General features: G+C 39.1%; 1 protein-coding gene across 2 annotated transcripts; it reads left to right on the top strand.

The window, feature by feature from the left end:
• Positions 1–12,795: 12,795 nt before the first annotated feature.
• On the top strand, positions 12,796–18,969 carry eif2b4 (eukaryotic translation initiation factor 2B, subunit 4 delta). 2 transcript variants are annotated; one of them, XM_042390090.1, is made up of 13 exons: positions 12,796–12,864; positions 13,337–13,374; positions 13,483–13,663; positions 13,757–13,972; positions 14,817–14,899; positions 16,499–16,590; positions 16,694–16,808; positions 17,149–17,225; positions 17,355–17,457; positions 17,592–17,719; positions 18,040–18,217; positions 18,314–18,494; positions 18,629–18,969. In XM_042390090.1, exons 1-13 carry the CDS (start codon positions 12,843–12,845, stop codon positions 18,826–18,828), a joined length of 1,614 nt encoding a protein of 537 aa, XP_042246024.1. In that variant the 5' UTR covers positions 12,796–12,842; the 3' UTR covers positions 18,829–18,969. The 2 variants fall into 2 exon arrangements, with proteins under 2 accessions (XP_042246024.1, XP_042246023.1); XM_042390089.1 differs by having other exon boundaries at positions 12,815–12,864; positions 13,331–13,374.
• The last annotated feature ends 339 nt before the right edge of the window (positions 18,970–19,308 follow it).

The following is a 19,308-nucleotide window of genomic DNA, read 5'->3' as shown; positions in this document are numbered from 1 at the left end:
GTGTATGTGTGCTTTGACATTCAGAGAGAGAGAGAGAGATAGAGAGAGAGAGAGGGAGAGAGAGAATAGGAGGGAAGAAAAGGGGGGGGGGTGGATGTCCCACATAGGTTTCTCCCACCTGCCCATGTCATGTGACTTGGGGTGACACCACAGCTGTTACCTCCCATGAGGGGGATGGAGAGGACGAGAGGAGATCTCGGGTGGGTGTGGGGGTTGAATGGAGCTCATTTTTGTAGGATACAGCAGAAAGGCCTATATCCATACAGTACATTATAAATACGAACTTTGTAAGAAGTTTGGTATTATTATCATTTATTTTACAGTAATTATAGGTCTTATGTGTATAATTCAGTAGTGGGGATGACCTGTGAGGGGAAGAGAAAAAGGGGAATGAGGGTGACGCTTTGGTGATAAAGTGCTGTAGAAAAATAAAATCAAAACTAAAATTTGTACTGCAGTTTTCCTTTTATTACAGTTCCAGTTTTAGTACTGATGTAACAAACATCTGTACATGAGTGATGGGGATCAACAAATGGTGCTGGTGAAGACTGTGACTACAGTTACTCACTGACTGCTTCAGACAGCAGGCCATTGTCTTCTCTGAACCCAGTACAGGGTTGACCAACGGATATGCAACAGTGGGATGGAGACAATAACAAGAACATAACATGACAGGATATAGCCTAGGCTAATAACAATTACACAGGCATCCTGCATATGGTTTAGTCATTTGAATTTGACAGCACCATGTGTCACCTTAGACTGTAGCTCAAGAGATTTATTCAAGTATTTTTGTTCACTTTTAAAACTAAATAGCACGCTGAGCTGACAGGAAATAAGCAGAGGGAGATTGGGGATGACATGTATGCTGTCATCCCCAATCTCCTAATCGGGAATCCTAATAAATGAAATATGAGTGAAAACGTCCCAGGAATAACTCAAAGCAGGGATGTTGGGATTACATGGTCAGCACCTCAAACCCCTATGCCCCAGAACACTCATCTGATATTTTATTAGAGTTTTTTGGGGGGATTTATTTCCGAGTATACACAAGAGAGATGACAGGAAGAGACCAGACCAGAATGGACTCAAACTGAGGATGTTGCAATTTATAGTTTGCACCGGAAACCCCCAAGACACCCACCCCACCCTAAATATATTTAATGCAGCTAGGGGAACAACCTCAAACATTATTGCAACACATGCTTAAAGACTCAGTTTACCCAAATTACAAAAAAAATAAACCCCAAAACCATATTTTCTCACTTACCTTGCATGCAGATTTTAGTTTTAATTTGTCCAGCTTTTGAGATATCTGCCTCTGCCCAAATACACTGGAAATTAATGGATTTTCATGATAACTAACATTAAAAAGGTCAACATTTTTTACCATCTCTTTCAGGAAATAGTGTCCCAGTAATTCTGGATAATCCACAGAACATGCATCAGTAGTTTTCATAGGGATTATTTATTCTGATAAGTGTTCACAGTGAGGTACCAAAAACTGTCAGTTGTTAGTTTGTGTATGTGTGATCTGGAGTGTAAAACATGGAAAAGATAATATTGTTTTTTACCAGTATGACTTCATGATTTCTCCATGTTTTGGGGGAAAATCTGGAAAACAGTTCAAGAAGATTTCTACCACCTTCATCCCTCAAGAGCTGGAGAATTTTCTTGGATGTCAAGGACTCATGGGAGGACCAAACCTGCTCTGAAGAAACTCAAAATTCATCATCTTCTATGATGTCTTTGTTACACTCTGCAGGTGATATATCCACTTAATCTAGTATCTCTGCAGATGATGGACGGAGGAGCAAATAGATCATCATGTGTAGCAGTCAAACAGAAATATTTCCTGAAAAGATTCAAACTAATATTGTTTAACAGAAGGAACAGGTTTCGGGGAAGGGGGGCAACAGCAGACATGTTGGACAGAACAGAGACCACCGTTTATCCCTGCTGACTCTCGCTTTAAACATCCTCAGCTGGGCAGCTGATTCAGCCGACCCTCCCCCCCCCACTTCTCTCTGCCGACCATAAACCCCATCTCTGTTTCATCTCGGTGTCACTGCTGCTGCTGACTGCTGCTGCTGTTGCTGCTGGCGCTCCTGCAGTTGTCATTCCCTTTTGGTGGGAGCCGGGCAGCTGACTGACGACCCCCACCGGCACTTGGGTGTCCAGAGCCTGTACTCTACATTCATTCATCGATCAGGAGCCACAGTAAAGGATCATGTAAAGATATGTGGCAGAGAGAACGTTTTCAAGACAAAACCTTTGACATTCTGGGTAAAGCTGTAAAGTTTTATGGAAGTGTACTGTGTGTTGATAATGATTTAAATATAGATTTTTGAAGTGATTGAAACTGAATTTAAGTCTAATAAAGCCTAATGTGTTTGTTGGTGTGCTACTTTATACATGGTATCATATGTACTATGTAACAAACATTAAGTGAGCTTGTATACTGATAGAAAAATCCATGTATTAGTTAAGTAGGTATGGTCATATGTATGTATATGTTTGGCGGCAGGGCCTTGAGGGGAACACTATAATAGACATATGGACATCATGGTCATCATGTGAACCGAGAAATATACAGTAGCATGTATCAAAGTCCTATAGTTTCCAAAATCAGCTGATATGTCACTATAATTTCATAGGAATATTCCAGAAAGACAATGTAATGTGGTAATAATTATAGAGAAAGTTTGTGTTAAATTGACACACTTCTAATTGATGAATTCCAATAATATTGCAAGCAAAACTGGAGTCTTTTAGTCAGTGCACAAAATGTGAAATCTGTTCTCAGACAAGCATACAATTCAGCTTTTATGAAGAATGAAGTTCCCAATAGTAAATAAATACATAATGCACATTTACTTGGGTTTAAATGGAGCAGTTAATCCAAAGAAAGTCCACTGGAAACCATCAACGACCTCAAAAAACAAAATAAGTCTCAAAATTTTGTCTCTATAAGAACCAAATTACATAGCTCTTCCCATATGCATATATATATATTCCTTATATCTGATACAGTTAAAAAAAAAATTAGACATTCAAAGTATCATACTGTAAAACTGCCATCAGCAGTGCATTTGATGGATACACAACAGCCATGAATGACAAGCTATTTGAAATACTGCCTACATATTATCATATATCTGCTGCCCAGAACTAAAGATGCAATATAAACATGTGTCATCATTCAAACATGAATTACTATATATAGTAAATAGCATTACTTACTGCTGGTATGCATCTTAATTTGTGTATATCTATATTATGCTACACGTTTAATGTATATATGTGTATTGTTACAGGTTACTTTCCGTACTTTCTTCCTGTATTTGCACTGTACTTACACAATTACAACATCTCATCTGACATGTTTAATTATGTAATTTCAATGAAAAGTTCAGTTTTCACTTTGCAAAATAATGTTTCAAATAAAATGAACGTTCAGTCATTTATACTCAGGTTTTACCTGCACACTGACTGTGTTTTCATTAAAATGAGGACAAATAAAAGAGTGAAAACCTGAAATGGACAGTGGCACTTAAGTATGATGGTGTCACACGGTATTTTGTATTTTGTATTGATCCACCACATTGCAGCTCACCTGTCATCCGGTCACTCAGAGGCCGCCTCACCATTACAACAGGGCCAGTTAAAAGAGGACACAGGCCCCCGTGTAACACCCAGCACCCTTTCATGTCGTAATTGTTCGGTTGGTGAGAAAAGTCAGGGATGTGTTTCCTGTCATGACACCTTTTGGGGGTTTTTGTAACAGATCGGAGCCTACAGTAATTAGGGTGCCACGTTAAAGAAATCTCCAGAGATGAAACTTGAATGTAATCAAGAGAGAGAGCACCTTTTGTTTGTCCTCCAGCAGTCATTAACACCTTGATGTTACCAGAATGAGAGTTTACACAAAGTCTGCTCTGATTTATTTGCAGAGAACACCAAGCTCATAAAATTTATTCAGCTTTATCTAGTTCTAGTTTTCACATTTCACAACATGGAATTGTTTGTTAAATTGTCACCAATGAACAAAAAAAAGATGATATAATCAGAAGTTGTTGCAGATCTTTATTAAAACTGTAATGACCTTAAAGCATCCGTCTAAAAATCCTTCTGCTCCTTCCGTGAATCACTTGAGTGAGTCCCCTTCACCTCTCCATCACCTGTTCTTTCTTTTAGCCTAAATGCCGATGACCTTTGACCTTTTCTGCTCCATTGCTTCAACACACGGGACCAGGCTCCCTGTAACAGCTGTGTCAACCTCAGCCCTGGCAACTGGTGTGCCCAGGGAAGGACAGAGAGTGGCATTAATGTCATACCACGTAATGAGTCGGCAACATGGTACAAAGTGATCTGTATTGATCTTTGTTAGGATCAAGCACTTCACTTTGATTTTTTTTAGTTTCTTGCTGGAGCATTAGCAACATTTACCTGTTTAAAGTTTTACCGTTTACCCCCTCATATTGTGAATTTCTTCTTCCGTATGCTGCTATTTTCTTTGGTTTCTAAGATCTTTTGTTTAAGAAATACATGTAATGTTCTATAATGTATCATTCGCACATTTGTGTTGAGTGTTAAAAACTACTTTGCTAAACTTAAACATTATATTTGTGGACATAATCTTACTGTCTAACATCTCAAAACATAAATTTCAGTCATACTATAACAGATTAATGTAGAAAAAAATGGCAGACAGGAGTTGTTTTGTGATTTAAAGTTTAGATAGGTTTAAAAATATGTTACATCTTAAGTGGCTTATTAGGTTACCTCTTAACTTCCTGCAATGGAGCTTCCTCCAAAGACCAAGGGGTTAATTTGCGAGCTTGTTCCATCCCCGTGCACGTCGCTGCCCTGTGCAGAGTGCAGGACCTGATCTGGTGTCAGCTGCCAGTTTTATTTATACCATAGAAATCTGTGCTATCCGCTGTTGAAGAAACTGCTCTGGGGTTAGTCAGTCTAACTCTTACCTGCCTGTCCCGAGGGAAATTATTTCCCCCTGCCAAGAAAGCGTGTTGTGACCTCCCTAGAAGCAATGGTACGTTGGCAAGGGGGCAGATGAGTATGACAGAGGGGAACAAAGTGATTAGCAAACGGGGGCCCCGGTATGTGAACATGGGATAAAAATAACCTCACTGACCCAATTTGTAGATAACATGCAACCCAACCGCTGAACTCCAGAGCTGTCTTCCTCTCATTTTGGCTTAATTGTTCTTAAAAAAGTGACTCAAAGACCTTGTTAAATCACACTAACTGTTTGTTTTGTGAATGTTTTTTTAATTTTTTTTATTGGGATTCATTTAGATCTGTAAATGATCACCAGACTGATGATTGGAACACAAATAAATAAAACAGAAGAGGGGTTGACAGATGAAAAAAAATCACAGGGTAAGATGAGATCTTTTGCATGATGCATGACACATGATGAAAGAGAAACAGATGATTAGATGAGAGTCTTTGGCTGATAGTTGCTCTGTGAGCCAGTATGTGACAGTGATCAGCTGTCCCGTTAAGAGGAACAGCAGGATTATGATTTGTGTCTTAACCATTGTGTCCGGTGTGAGCGACCAAGAATCCACTCAACAACAAAAGTCATTTGATATTTCTAGCACCCAGATATATCTGGCGAGGCCTTGGCGCATAGCTGACATTAGTGGAAATGTTGCATTTGTGATACACCCTGGCCCCGGGCCATGGGAAATATCGAACAACTGTCGAATTTAGACAACATCCTGCGGCAGAGAGAAAAACGGGAGCTACAAAGATTCGATGGGGTGCTATTTGTGGACGGCGGGTGCCTCGAAAATAGCGAGAGCGTTGGGTTTCAATATAAGCCCCCCTCTCTGAGCTCGAGCTTTCTGTGAATGAGGCCCGGGTTCCTATCACACCCAACCCCAGGGCTGATTTTAGAACACAGGTGTTGACCTTAGTGGAGCGGCTTGTGCTTGCAGCAGAGGAAAATGAACCCCTGAGCTCGGCCCGTTTGCCTCTACAGTATTGGTAATCACCGTATGGTCACACAGACGCTTCAAAACAGTCAAATATGGATCTACAGACTCTATATAGCTACTTAGAAGATATTAACAGCAAGTATAATGACAAAATCATTGATAATCAGTGGTTAAATGGCTGAAGATGGCTGATTAGCTCTTGAGAAATTGTTGCACTTCATTTCTGACTCTTTTAATTTACAGATTTTGTTACATTTTCAACATCTTGATTGTTCCCTCCCCTCTGCAGTAGCTTCTTTTACATTCACTGCTGTTTTGTCAGTGTCATGGTGGCAAGATGGTCACCTTGTGGCCGCTGGTGCTTGTTTTTATGGTGCCACAAGCACACCCATATAACCTATTCACACTTCTCACATATCACTGGTGGTGCTTCATTAACGGAGGTTTACATTACAGTTTATCAAAGGATTTACTGCATTTGGTTGACCGCAAGGCAGATTGATGTGTTTTTTTGGCTGCCTCACGAAAGCTGTTATCTCAAGCCATCGTGTCATGACATGAAATTGGCTTGAAAATGCTTTTGTCACAAGCTCATGAGACTCTATAAATGCTTTTGATAACAGTGAACGTCACTTTTTCCAGCTATACTGTAAAAAATACAATGAAACCAAAGTGAAGCCCCAGCAACCAAAACGGGATGAAACTCAACCTTGGCTTCAGCTGTGACTCATGGACTGCTGTAACTGCTGTTCTGACTGTACCCCCAAAACCAATAAAACACGCCCATCCTGCAGTTGCTTCCTTGTTTCTCTCTATCCCCTCTCTTTCACCCTTTTTTTTCCAAAAAGGAGCCATTGACATACGGTGTAAAATAGAGGCAGGGTGGGGTGGGGGCTGAACAGAGGAACGGCAGGGGTGTAGGGTGTCTCGAGCCCAGTGTGAACAGCTGAGAGGTGTGATTTCACAGGCTGGCTCCCCCCTGTCAGGGCCCTGATTGGGCCGGACAGGAGGCGCAGGAGAGGCCCGGGCTTCTAAAGGACACCAACAGGTGGGAGGCCGCTTTGGAGGGGGGCGCTCCTGGCGGGATAGAAAAGGCCGATCTGCAAGGCCTGTAGTGGGCACAATCCACCGGCGAGATACGGAGGAGGATGGTTGATCTGCAGGAGGGCTGAGGCTCAGAGAGGAGAAGGAGCAGGGTGAAATTGGGGAATGGTTGTCAGGAAGTGGAGGGATAGTTAGAGGAGTTTGGGCTTCAGGGACAAGGAGTAAGATTGGTCTGTGAGTTTTGACTGAGCTGTGGGAGAAGAAAATGATAGTTTTTCAGTTTAATCTCTGCTTTTAGAACAACTTTGCACACAGCTTTTCTTTTTGTTGGTAAATGTCAAATGTTTTACTTTGCAAGACCAGGAATGGGTATAACAGTTAAAGTTATTATACTGAGTCCAGTATCTTCTAGATTCATATGTTCAAGGCCTGACTTCTTCAGTTTCTTTGATTTGCAGCACCATGTGAGTAAAATCAGGCATCAGACCAGTTGTTAGATGTTTTCTCTCAGTTTTACGATAGAGAGCCTGACACCTCTGTCAGGTGAAGGGGAAGCTGAGGTGCGATACAGGAAAGAATCCGGAAATTTGGTGACCTGACATGTGTTTCTTAGAGGAGCCGTCACAGTCTAATCAAGGTAGTCTCTCTAATGGCCATTTGGTTTGGAGCTGTACTGTAGCAGTGGTCAGATTTATCAAGGAAGTCACCGCTAGATAGACAGTAAGAGTGTAGGAGAAGCTGGCTGAAGCCACTGTGGCCTCCGTCTCAACCTCAGCTACTCATCATGAGGAGGAGACACAACAGAATATATATATAAAAAAGGTGAGTAAAATATTTAAAATCTATTCAAGCTTCATTTTATTTCAAATGTGTGCCCTTTTAATATTGATATTTATTCATTTTGCTCTTAAAACAGTTTTATGTATTTCATTTTGACACTGTTGTTGGGATCAAAATGGCATAATGTTTAGGAAACAACACAGATGGTGACCTTTGTTTGCTGGTCTTTGCCTCGCCCTTCAGAGTTATTCAAACACATGGCAGTGTAAAGTTACTGTGACAGACAGTTCAGCATCATCACATTGGCATTATCCATCAAAGGCTGGTAGAGAGCAGCTTGAATTTTCCATGTGCTTATTATCACAGACAAATATTTTTTTATTTTTCCTCCTAGAGGGTCAAACTTTTTGCTCATCTTAGAAGACAACTGTATAGGGAATTAAGCCTCAAGATGTTGTAACTAGAAGCAAACATATTTTACTTTAAATTAAATTCAAATTTTAATTCCATCAGACAAAACTTTGACTTTCTAGCAAGTTTGTGGCGCAGATGATCGAGGCCGCCATCACGTGTTTCTCCAGCCCCGTCCCTTTCCCTCTCTGTCACAGTTAACCATTGTTAAGCCGGTTGTTCCCGCTTCTCTGCAACTGTGACTATGAAAGGGTGCTTTGTGTCCGCTGAGCAGTGAATCCAGTTGTTGCCCCTTGTGAGGACATGCTTCCTTATATCCCCATATTAATACACCACTTATGGAATGTAAGGAAGTGTGTGGTTTCAAGGGGACTTGAGCGCCAACCGCACTGCAAAGAAGAGACAGTTCTGACTGTGTGTGTTTTTTATTCCAACGGTCATTTTTAAAACTGAATGACAGTCATGACAGATGGATTTACATTCAGCTATATTGTCTGAGCATGCCTTTGTTTGTTTTATGAGACAGGTGTGTGTGTGTGTGTGTATGTATGTGTGTGTGTGTATGTATGTGTGTGTGTGTGTATGTGTGTGTGTGCGTGTGTTGTAAGACAACAGGTGAAAGGCCTGTTCCTCTCCTTCAGCTCAGGCACATGTACAGTTAGCATTACTCCCGGGGCATTGCTGATCGGGTCTCAGGGACTTCTTGAAAAATTCCTGCCCTGCCCCAACCCCTGACAGTCAAGGAGGATTGACAGACCACAGCTGTCACCCATTATAGCAACCACAGGACTCTCAAAAAAGGCAGGGGGAGGGGGGGAGGGAGGGAGGGCAGAGATGTGGAGTTGTCACTGAGGGGTGAAGGTTTCGCTCCTGTTGGCTGGATTTGGAAGGAAATGTAGGGAGATGTCACTGGCTGTCAGGGTTCCCATGCCTCTAAATAGGAACTATCTGCTTGGTAACATGGGAGACACTTGTTTCCATGTTGTAACTATGCAGGATATGTCCAATGTTTAGCAGAACTAAGTCATTTATGATTTTCTTCTTCTCTCTGTGTTTCATCAGGTAAGGCCAAAGAGGACATGAAAGCCTTCAGAGGACCTTCTATTTCCTCTCTTTCTCCTGTTTCCTACGTCCTCTACCACTGTAACCTTCCCTCTTACCCTCCTCGCTGCACTCCCCCCAACCCCCCACCCCCCCTCACCCCCACCCCCACCCCTCCTCCCGCTCTCTCCTGTCTGTCTCTCGCTCTGCCTCTTGCAGCTGAAGCAACACGCCTTGCTGTGGCTGGTCAAACGGAACCAAGTCAGGTGTTTCTGTGAGGTTTGGTCCCCTTCAACCAGCTACTGCGTCGTGAATTCAGTCAGCAGACACCGGCGTGGAATCAAAGACACAGAGGCGTTGTGGTGTAATGCTGCATATTCTGGAGGCGGTAGTTCAGTGACTATAATAGATTGCTTCTTTTCTTTTGTGGATCGGAATCGGTTGTTTCCTCTGTTGCAATGCTTGTTTTGAAAAGGAAATAAAAGATTACTGACAATGTAAGGTGTTGAACTGATATTCCTCCAATTGTCTTTAACAAGTCAGTTTTAAAACCAGTGAGTGCAGGAACAAGGAATGATACAAAATATGTAAATATGTTTCTTTACAGTAAGTAAATAGCAGCTGAAAATGTATTAATTTAAACTTGAATTGTACTACCAAAAGCTCAATTAACAGTTGAAAGATATGCACATACCATTGCCAACTATATCCTAATATAAGGTATGAGTGTTTGTTATGAGATGTACAGTATGCAGATTTGACCACTAGCCCATGTTTCCATTCAAAAGTCTATTTGGTAAAAAAAATATGTGTCATTTGTAATTCAGTTACTCATTCATAAAATGCTCAGAAAATCAGCAAACACTAATTTATAGAGCTATTCAGTTTCATCCAGACACTTAGATAATAAGTGCACAATAGAAGTTACTACAAAAAGTACAAATTTGGGTTTTTTGTCATCATTACTATACATGAATAAGTAGCACCCAAAGCCTTGAGTCTATTATCGTGTGGAATTTATATGTATTGTATCATGTGTCATGTATGTGTGTATGTATTATATCAGCTTCATTTTTTATCTTTTCCAACACAAAGATCAGAACTGTCTGAGGTGAAGTTACATACCAGAATCTGACAGTACACACTGGGTCCACTCCAGACAATTCAGTACCATGGATAGCGCTCCTGATACAGTAATAATTTTTTTTGTACAGTAATGAGGTTTTGTGGAATAAGTTATAACAAAGTATTCATATGACCAACCTAACAGCCTGTTGGTGTCCATAGATGTAGTCCTTATTGTTCTGCTGGAAATTTATGATCACAGTCTGTGCATGTTCCACACAGAAACATACAGATAGCCACACCGCAAACATGATGATATGCATTAACACATAACGTTCATTCCTCTGCCTGTATGCCAACTCATTAAGATGTATCTGCACACACACACCCACAGATGAGTCTGGATCTATATGCCGTGTTAGTGAGGCAGTTTGTTCAGTGCTGCTGTGGCAGAAGGGACAAAATGTTTTAATAGCACCACATGCGTTTATTATATTTTAAGCTTCCCCTATTGCTCGCTCATCATAAAGTGAGTCAAAGCTAGCAAATCCTAATAATTTAGATGTAAAGAATAAATGTGGCACATGTTGTTACACTCAGTTTAGCAAATGATGTGCTGTGTCAGTTAAAGTCTATGTAGTACATTGTCTAAGAGTTTACAAAACACTTCCCTGCATATTAATAATTGTCATAACATCACAAATAAATGACTAAAAAAGTGGGCTGAAGGAGTGCTTTTAGTTACAACATATACAATTCATACTGATTCAATTATCAGGGCTCTAGGGGATCCAAGAAATCCTCTGATTCTAAAATAATAATGACATTATTAGTAAAAGTTACCTCTACACAAAATGCAATCATGCAGCGCAGAGATCAACTGCTCAACTTCAGATGTAGTAAATGGAACCACAGCCATCGCAGAGAAAATAACAATTAAAAGTAGGCTATAAGTTTTGTATAAAGTTATACACAAGAGGTAAGATGAAATAGAATAAACAGAAATACTGTACAAATGATTATTTATAATTGCAACTCTATGTAGTAGAAAGGTTTGATATAAAAAACACAAATTTGATATACATAGTCTGGCCTAAAGAAAGCTTAAAGGACAGGTTCACAGTTTTTTTTAAGTCTGTTTTAAAACAATAGTCAGGTGCCCAAATGAACATTGACCCATGTTCTACTTACTGTAATAAATCCTCCTGTTCATTCTGACCATTAGAAGAACCCTTCATGATGCACTTTCAATGTAAGTAATGGGGGACAAAATCCACAAGCCTCCTTCTATTCAATAGTGTATTTAAAATGTTACTTGAAGCCAAAATGATTCTAATGCAAATTTGGAAATGAATATCTTTCAAAGTTACTTCCTTTTTAGTGCCAAATTTCCTCTTTTTGTTATCATCTAGGACTGTGGATTTTGTTCCCCATCATCTACATTAAAAGCACATTTGAAGGGGATCTTTTAATAGTCAGTGTGAACAGGAGGAATGATTATAGCAAGAAAACCCTGTATCACCTGACTAATGTTTTAAGACAGACTTGAAAAATTGTGAACCCGTCCTTTAAAGTGTGGAAGTATGGAGATTGAAGAGTACTGTCATAACATAACCAAGATGTAATATACAAGAAAGTTTCACCCCATTCATTATAAAATTATCAAAAAAACAAGCATTCATATTAAATGGAAAAGTTGACCTATACTTGTTAACAGTTAAAGGAAATATTTTTGAAAAGTAGTAACTAGGAACAAGGAAAGGTGGATCATTTACGTGATGCATGATGTTGAACAAGTAACTTAACTGTTAGGATATGGAATAACTGGAAAAGAGAACGTATATACATGTCTGAATTGGCCCAGACAACTATTTTTATGTATTTGTTCAGTGTTGTATTATACAGTGTTATATTGTGTGCACTCATGCTCATGTTTCGAATCAGAGAAAGTAAGTTTGCACATACAAGGAATTTGCCTTGGTATTGTGGTGCATAACAATTAAAAATATATATACAATTAAATAATCCTAAATAATATAAAAGGAGAAAGAAAGAAATTTACAATTAAAAATGTGTAAAATATATTCTAAGTGAGAAGAACTGCCTCAGGTTTCAATTTTATATGGAAGAGAATGAAAAGAAATGAAATGTACAAAACACTGACAATAATAATAATAATAATAATAATAATAATAACAATAATAATAATAATAATAATAATAATAATACAAGTTGTGTTAATATAAAGAGCTGAAAACTCAATAAAAATGAAAATATGCAATAATAAGAGATAATTTGAAAGCTAATTAAACCTTAATCATGTTAGAGCCATTGGACTGTCTATAAATATCATAGTATCACATTATTATTATCATTATTATTATTATTATTATTATTATTATTATTATTACAATAACATGAGACATTGACAGCAGTGAGGACAGCAGCTCTGTGACTTTGCCACAAGGGGGCGATATAAGTTTTTGGGGCTGGTAGTTTGTGCAGCAGCAGAGGAAGTGGAGCAGCATCGTAAACATGGCTGACAGTGGAGTGACAGGTGAGTTTGGGGAGTGTGTAACAGCTGGACTTTGTAACCCTTTCCAGATATTTTTTACTACTTTCTGATGGGCGCAGCGATAAAACGTCTCACACGTGTAACTCGTGGTTTGGGGTGTTTTTGTTCGGCTCGTAGCAAAGTTAATTTCCTGATGCTAACCATGCTAACGTTAGCACTACAAACAAGTTAACGGTAGCCGGAGCGCCAGACTGTGCCGTTTAACGCGATGTTATTGCATCATCCCTTCGTGTAGGTGTTTTTTAATGAACAGAATAAATGAAAACTAGACTGTGTGAAGTTGTCACTGTGATGTGAAGATGATGGGAGCAAACACGGTTTCGTTAGCATGATGTTCAGAGTCACAGACAACTGAGAGCACCACAACTGACATACAATTAAAAGTGCTATATAAGTGTGAGATAAACTGATGTAATCATACCACATATGTAATCATCGACTGCTTAAATTACAGATGGACCTGGCAAGAAAGGAGACATTGAACGTGTAAAGGTTGGTATATGTTTTCGTGACTTTTTCCACATTCTCACATAAGGTTAAATATCTGGCTTATATGTTATTTTCTGTCTTGTCTTCCTTCTCGACGTGGTTGATCAACAGGCTGAGGGCAAAGAGCTGACCAAAGAGGAAAAGCAGCGGCTGAGGAAAGAGAAGAAACAGCAGAAGAAAAACAAAGAGAAAAAAGATGACAAGGCTTCACAGAAGAGCGAGAAAGAGAAGAAGCCTGTCAGTTCAGCTGCTCCAGCCTCCCAACCCCCAACACAAAACACAGCACAGAAAGGTGCGGACGGCACCAGTGGTTACTGTAGTTGGATGCATTGATTACATCTGTGAATTCCCTCATTCGTTATTAATCTTTACTCTGATTCCTCAGCTCCTTCAGCAGTGCCTGCTCCTGCACCGGTCACTGTGCCTGCCTCAGAAGCTCCTGCCCCGGCAGACAAGCCGGCTAAGAGTAAAGCAGAGCTGAAAGCTGAGAGAAGAGCTCGGCAAGAGGCTGAGAGGGCGTCCAAACAGAACAAGAAGGGAGACGTGGGCCAGCAGGCCACCGCTGGCAAACCCAAGGCACCGCCTAGTGAGCTGCAGCCAGGTACTGTAACAAACAAGATGTCAGCATATATGGTGACAGTGGTGGAATGAAACTAAGTACATTTACTCAAGTACTGTACTTAAGTACAATTTTGAGGTACTTGTACTGAACTTGAGTATTTCCATTTGATGCTCCTTTATACTTCCACTCCACCACATTTCAGAGGGAAATATTGAATTTTTTACTCTGGTACATTTATTTGCAGATCATAGTTACTTGTTACTTTTCAGATTGAGATTTTACATAAAATAATGTATTTCAATATTCTAACTGTTGTTTAAGTTGTCTGCTTTTTTCTTATCTTTAAAAAAAAAAAAAAAAGAAAATGTAAAAAAAAGTGATAAAGTGTATTATCATTATTTAATATTATTATTATTATTATTATTATTATTATTATTATTATTATAAAAACCTATGATACACTTATATATTATGATTTAGCACTATTACTAATGATCTACCCAAAGTATCCAAAACTGGCTCCACATTGATGAACTATAACTTTAAAATACTCTTACATGTATTTGTTAGTGATAAAAACAAACAATATAATATCCTATAACAATAGAACCCTCTAAAAGGAGCTGTGTAACGAGTACTTTTACGTTTGATACTTAACATGCATTTTTCTGATAATACTAAAAGTACTTTTACTTACAGTTTGAATTCAGGACTTGTACTTGTAAAGGAGTAATTCTACTTCTACTTTCAGTATTTCTACTTTTACTTAAGCAAAGGATCTGAATACTTCTTCCACCACTGTGTAGTGAAATCACCATTCAATCAAAGTGAAATTACACATTATATACAGTAGAAAAGACTCACACTCTTCATGTGTTTTCAGTGGTGAAGAGGCTTCCTGAACATATCCAAGTGGACAACCCAGATGTTTTAAAGAAACTGGCCAAGAAGCTGGAAAGACAACAGGTTGGCTACTATAGTATATACTGTGTGTTATTTCTAAAAGCCTTAAACACTTTGTCTTATTCACGACAGCTTCAGTTAAATCTAAAGCAGTGTAAGTGTACATTTATTGTAAAAACCCTACAATTCAAAAATACTCATCAGGAATACATATAAATGACTTGAGTAAGGTTTTTATATTATTATTTTATTAGCAATACATAAAACTAATTAGAAATGGCCTAAATCTTTATTGTTCTGTTTGAGCTTTTGCAGCAAATAAACATACATTATATTTCCTTAAATACACAGATACAAAACAAGATTGACATCTGTTGTAACACCAAGCTGTTGCAGGTAGCAGCCAATGACAGAGAAAAGGTTGTTTTCTCTCTGAGGAATGAATGATGTCAGAGAAATCTCTCGCCAACTATTTTGATAAAAGATAATCATTTTGAGTCTTTTTTTTTTTTTTTTTTTTTTTAAAGAAAAAAATTTAAATTCTGTACTTTTAGCCTCTTAAATGTGAATATTTTCCTGTTTCTTTAGTCCTGATTATCTTTAGACTGTTGGTCTGGACAAAACAAGACATTTGAGGTTACATCTTGAGCTTTGGGAAACATTTTCTCACAATATTCTGACATTTTACAGCCTAAACGACTAATCAATTAATCGAGAAAATAATCCACAGATTAATTTATAATGAAAATAATTGTTAGTTGCTACCCAAATTGAGCAGAACTTAAAATACAATAGGACAAGGACAGAAAAATGTCTGGCAGACTTATTGCTTGTTTAAAATGTAATGAAAGTATTACAAAGAAGACAAAAGTACAGTATGATGATGACATCATTTTCAGGATTTTTAACTAAAGTCATCATCACCTGATGTTAGATATATAAACACATACAAATGTGTGGTTGAAAATGTGGCCAACAAATCTAAAAAAACAGAGGTATCAAAAGATGATGTGCATGTTTTGTTTGTCACACAATCATCAGTCATAACTGCATGTGATTGTACGTAACATTTCTTTCAGACACCAGAGCACAATTCTGCTACAAAGGTATTAGCCATCGACATCCGGTTGATTTACATGTGTGCCGTCGACAGTGTCTTTTAATCTTGTTTTGTATGCTAACCTATGATTGTTATTATACTTCAACACCGCTGCTGCTCAGTCATAGCAAAGATAGACTGCAAATTTATTGCTCGATGAGGTGGTATCTCGCTGGGATGTGTTTAATTATCTGTACTGTAACTGTTGTTTGAGAGGTCGGTAACAGTTTCTTGTTTTCTTGTTTGCTGTGCAGGTTTTTGATTGTAATTCTGCTTTCCTGTTGAAACATTATTTTTAATTGGAAAGCCTTAACAACAAAATTATACATGGAGTTCATTTTTATTTGATGTCAAAGTTAAACATGAAAAAGTCTAAATATTAATTGATTGTGGCCTTTCATATAGTCATATATGAATTTGGCTCCATTGGCTTCATTGAATTTAACTGAAGTTGTTTTTGTTATATGTTTCAGTTGTGCTGTGATTGTGGTGAAACAGTTTTTGTTATCGCCTCTGTTCTGTTGGGCAGTGATGGCAGTTGACCCTTATCTGCTTTACTTCAGATCCCACTCCGGTCAGACTACGGCTACAAAGTCAGCCTGTTTTCTCACCTTCACCAGTACAGTCGTAAAGCCCCTCTAACACAGCAACTCAGGTAAACTGACTATACCACGGTACAGCACGTCGTTATCTCACAACAGTTTGATTCATGCAGCTCACTTGTATTAAATCTAATTGACAATTTTTGTCTGTGCCAGCATTCCCTCCTCGGTGATTCATCCCGCTATTGTTCGACTGGGTCTACAGTATTCGCAGGGCATTGTTGCAGGATCCAACGCTCGCTCTGTAGCCCTGCTGCATGCCTTCAAACAGGTACAGAACACAGAGCTGTCAGTCTGAGTGCTTTATCGTCCTATTGTCCTGTGTTTAGACTGACACAGCAGCAAAAAAAGCAAGAACTCATTATTTTATACTGTATTGTTATGTTTGATTTTGTTTATAATCTAGTACATGTTAACAGACACTCCTCATAGCCACAAATGTTGCAATTTGACTATTCTGAAAATATGTTAGCTTTCTCATATGCTTTGTCACCCTTTTCACAAACTAGGTAACATTGGAAATAATGTTTTAACAACTAGCATAAATAAGTGAGGTTAATATTTATTTGGAGCAGATAAAAGCAAACAAACTAAAATCTCTTTTTCTTCAGGTAATAAGGGACTACACTACACCTCCAAACGAGGAGCTATCTAGAGATTTGGTCAACAAGCTGAAACCTTACATCAGGTACAAATTCAGTTTCATTTCATTCCTGACTGACTGTTGATTTGTCTCTTAATAATTTGACATTGAATTAATAACATTGAGTTTAATCTCTGCAGTTTTCTACATATGATTATTTTTTTGTTTTTGCAGCTTTTTGAATCAATGTCGCCCTCTGTCAGCCAGCATGGGTAATGCAATCAAATACATCAAGAAAGAGATCTCCAATATTTCTAGTCAGTGCAAAGAAGAAGAGGTTATTGCTTTTTATTTTTTTGTTGTATTTCAGTCACAAGTCCTACTGTACATTTCATGTGTTGTAGCTCATATATTTGATAAACATAATGTCTTTCTGACCCATTAACATTTCTCTCACTTTCTCTGTTTTAGGCAAAAAGTCATCTGCTGGACTGTATCGAGCGCTACATTAATGAAAAGATAATTCTTGCTGCTGAAGCCATTGCCAGGTCCTCCATAGAAAAGATCAGTGATGGAGATGTCATCCTAGTTTACGGATGGTAAGCCACTTCAACCAGACATGGAAGGAAAAATTTAATTATACGTCTTAACCGTGTCTGTGTTTAGTTTTGGCTGTAACGTCTGCAGTCCCTAGTTACCAAGCAGTGCTTAAATGATCTTCATAATAAAAGCAATCCTTGCATATCCAGACATAAAATCCTTTTTTAAACTCCTTTTTAACACTTTCTCTTCCCCTTTTTTTTGGTCTGGTCTCTTAAACTCCTAACTTCCTTCCTTTCTCCTTCTTCCTCCCACACTCTCTCCTTAAATCACCACCTCTTATTTCCATCTATACTTGTACTTTTTTCCCTCTACTCAGCTCGTCACTGGTCAACCACATCCTGTGCGAGGCCTTTAAGAAAGGCAGGAAGTTCCGCGTGATCGTGGTGGACAGCAGGCCTCGGCTGGAGGGCAGGGAGGCCCTGAGGCGCCTGGTCCAGAAAGGCATCAGCTGCACCTACGTCCTTATCTCAGCTGTCTCCTACATCCTTCCAGAGGTGATTGCAGAAACATGTACACATCAGAGCCCTAGTAGAAAAGTTTCTTTATTCGTTGTACATATCCTAACAAAAACTTGATCTTGGACCTCGTAGGTATCGAAGGTGTTCCTTGGCGCTCATGCTCTGCTGGCCAACGGTTACGTCATGTCTCGTGTGGGGACATCACAAATAGCTCTGGTGGCCAAAGCCTTTAACGTGCCTGTGCTGGTGTGCTGTGAGACGTACAAGTTCTGTGAGAGGGTGCAGACAGATTCCTTTGTGTCCAATGAACTCGGTATGGAAACAACACCCAGCGGCTTGTTTTGATTTGCTGAATTATCACAAACACATTCAGTCCACCTGTCTCAAATTTTGTTTTTGGAATTGATATAAAGTCATTAGATAACCCTGACGTCGTGTCATTTCCAGATGACCCAGACGACCTCATCGTGACCCGTAAAGGGAAAACCCAGCTCGAGCACTGGCAGGAAGTGCCCTCGCTCGGCCTGCTTAACCTGGTGTACGACGTGACACCGCCTGATTTCGTGGACCTGGTGATCACAGAGCTGGGAATGATCCCGTGCACCTCGGTTCCCGTGGTGCTGCGAGTCAAAAACGTGGACCAGTGAACGACCTCCGGCTCACATCACTCTGAGCCATTAGGCCGTGTCTTTGTGTCTTGATGGTGGGGTTTGTGTGCATGAAAGCTATCGTGCTTTTAGCATGCAATAAATATATATCTGAAATGGCATATGGATATGCTTTTTAAACGGAGTTCTGTGTGTTTTTATAGTAAGATGGGATAATTACAGAGATTTGTTCCGTCTGTGTTTTTAATACCGGCTACAGGAAACATGTAGGAAACATTTGATTTCCAGGATGTAAAGCAGAACAATTCCATTATTCTCCACAACATGTTCCTGTTGTTAACCACAGCGTGCAAGTTTAACTAACCAGAAATGACCCCATAATTATATTTGGATCTCGGAAGGATTTTATGGCTCATAAAGTCCCCAGACTAGTTTTTAATAACCTGATCAGCTGAAGAGGGGAAGGAAAAGTAAGACATTAACCAGGTAGTAAAACAGTCAACACAATGCTCTTGTGTC

Source organism: Thunnus maccoyii, chromosome 17, assembly GCF_910596095.1.
Source record: "Thunnus maccoyii chromosome 17, fThuMac1.1, whole genome shotgun sequence".
Classification (NCBI taxonomy): domain Eukaryota; kingdom Metazoa; phylum Chordata; class Actinopteri; order Scombriformes; family Scombridae; genus Thunnus; species Thunnus maccoyii.
The sequence above is the reverse complement of the archived record's forward strand: the minus strand, read 5'-3'. Positions and strand labels throughout refer to the sequence as shown.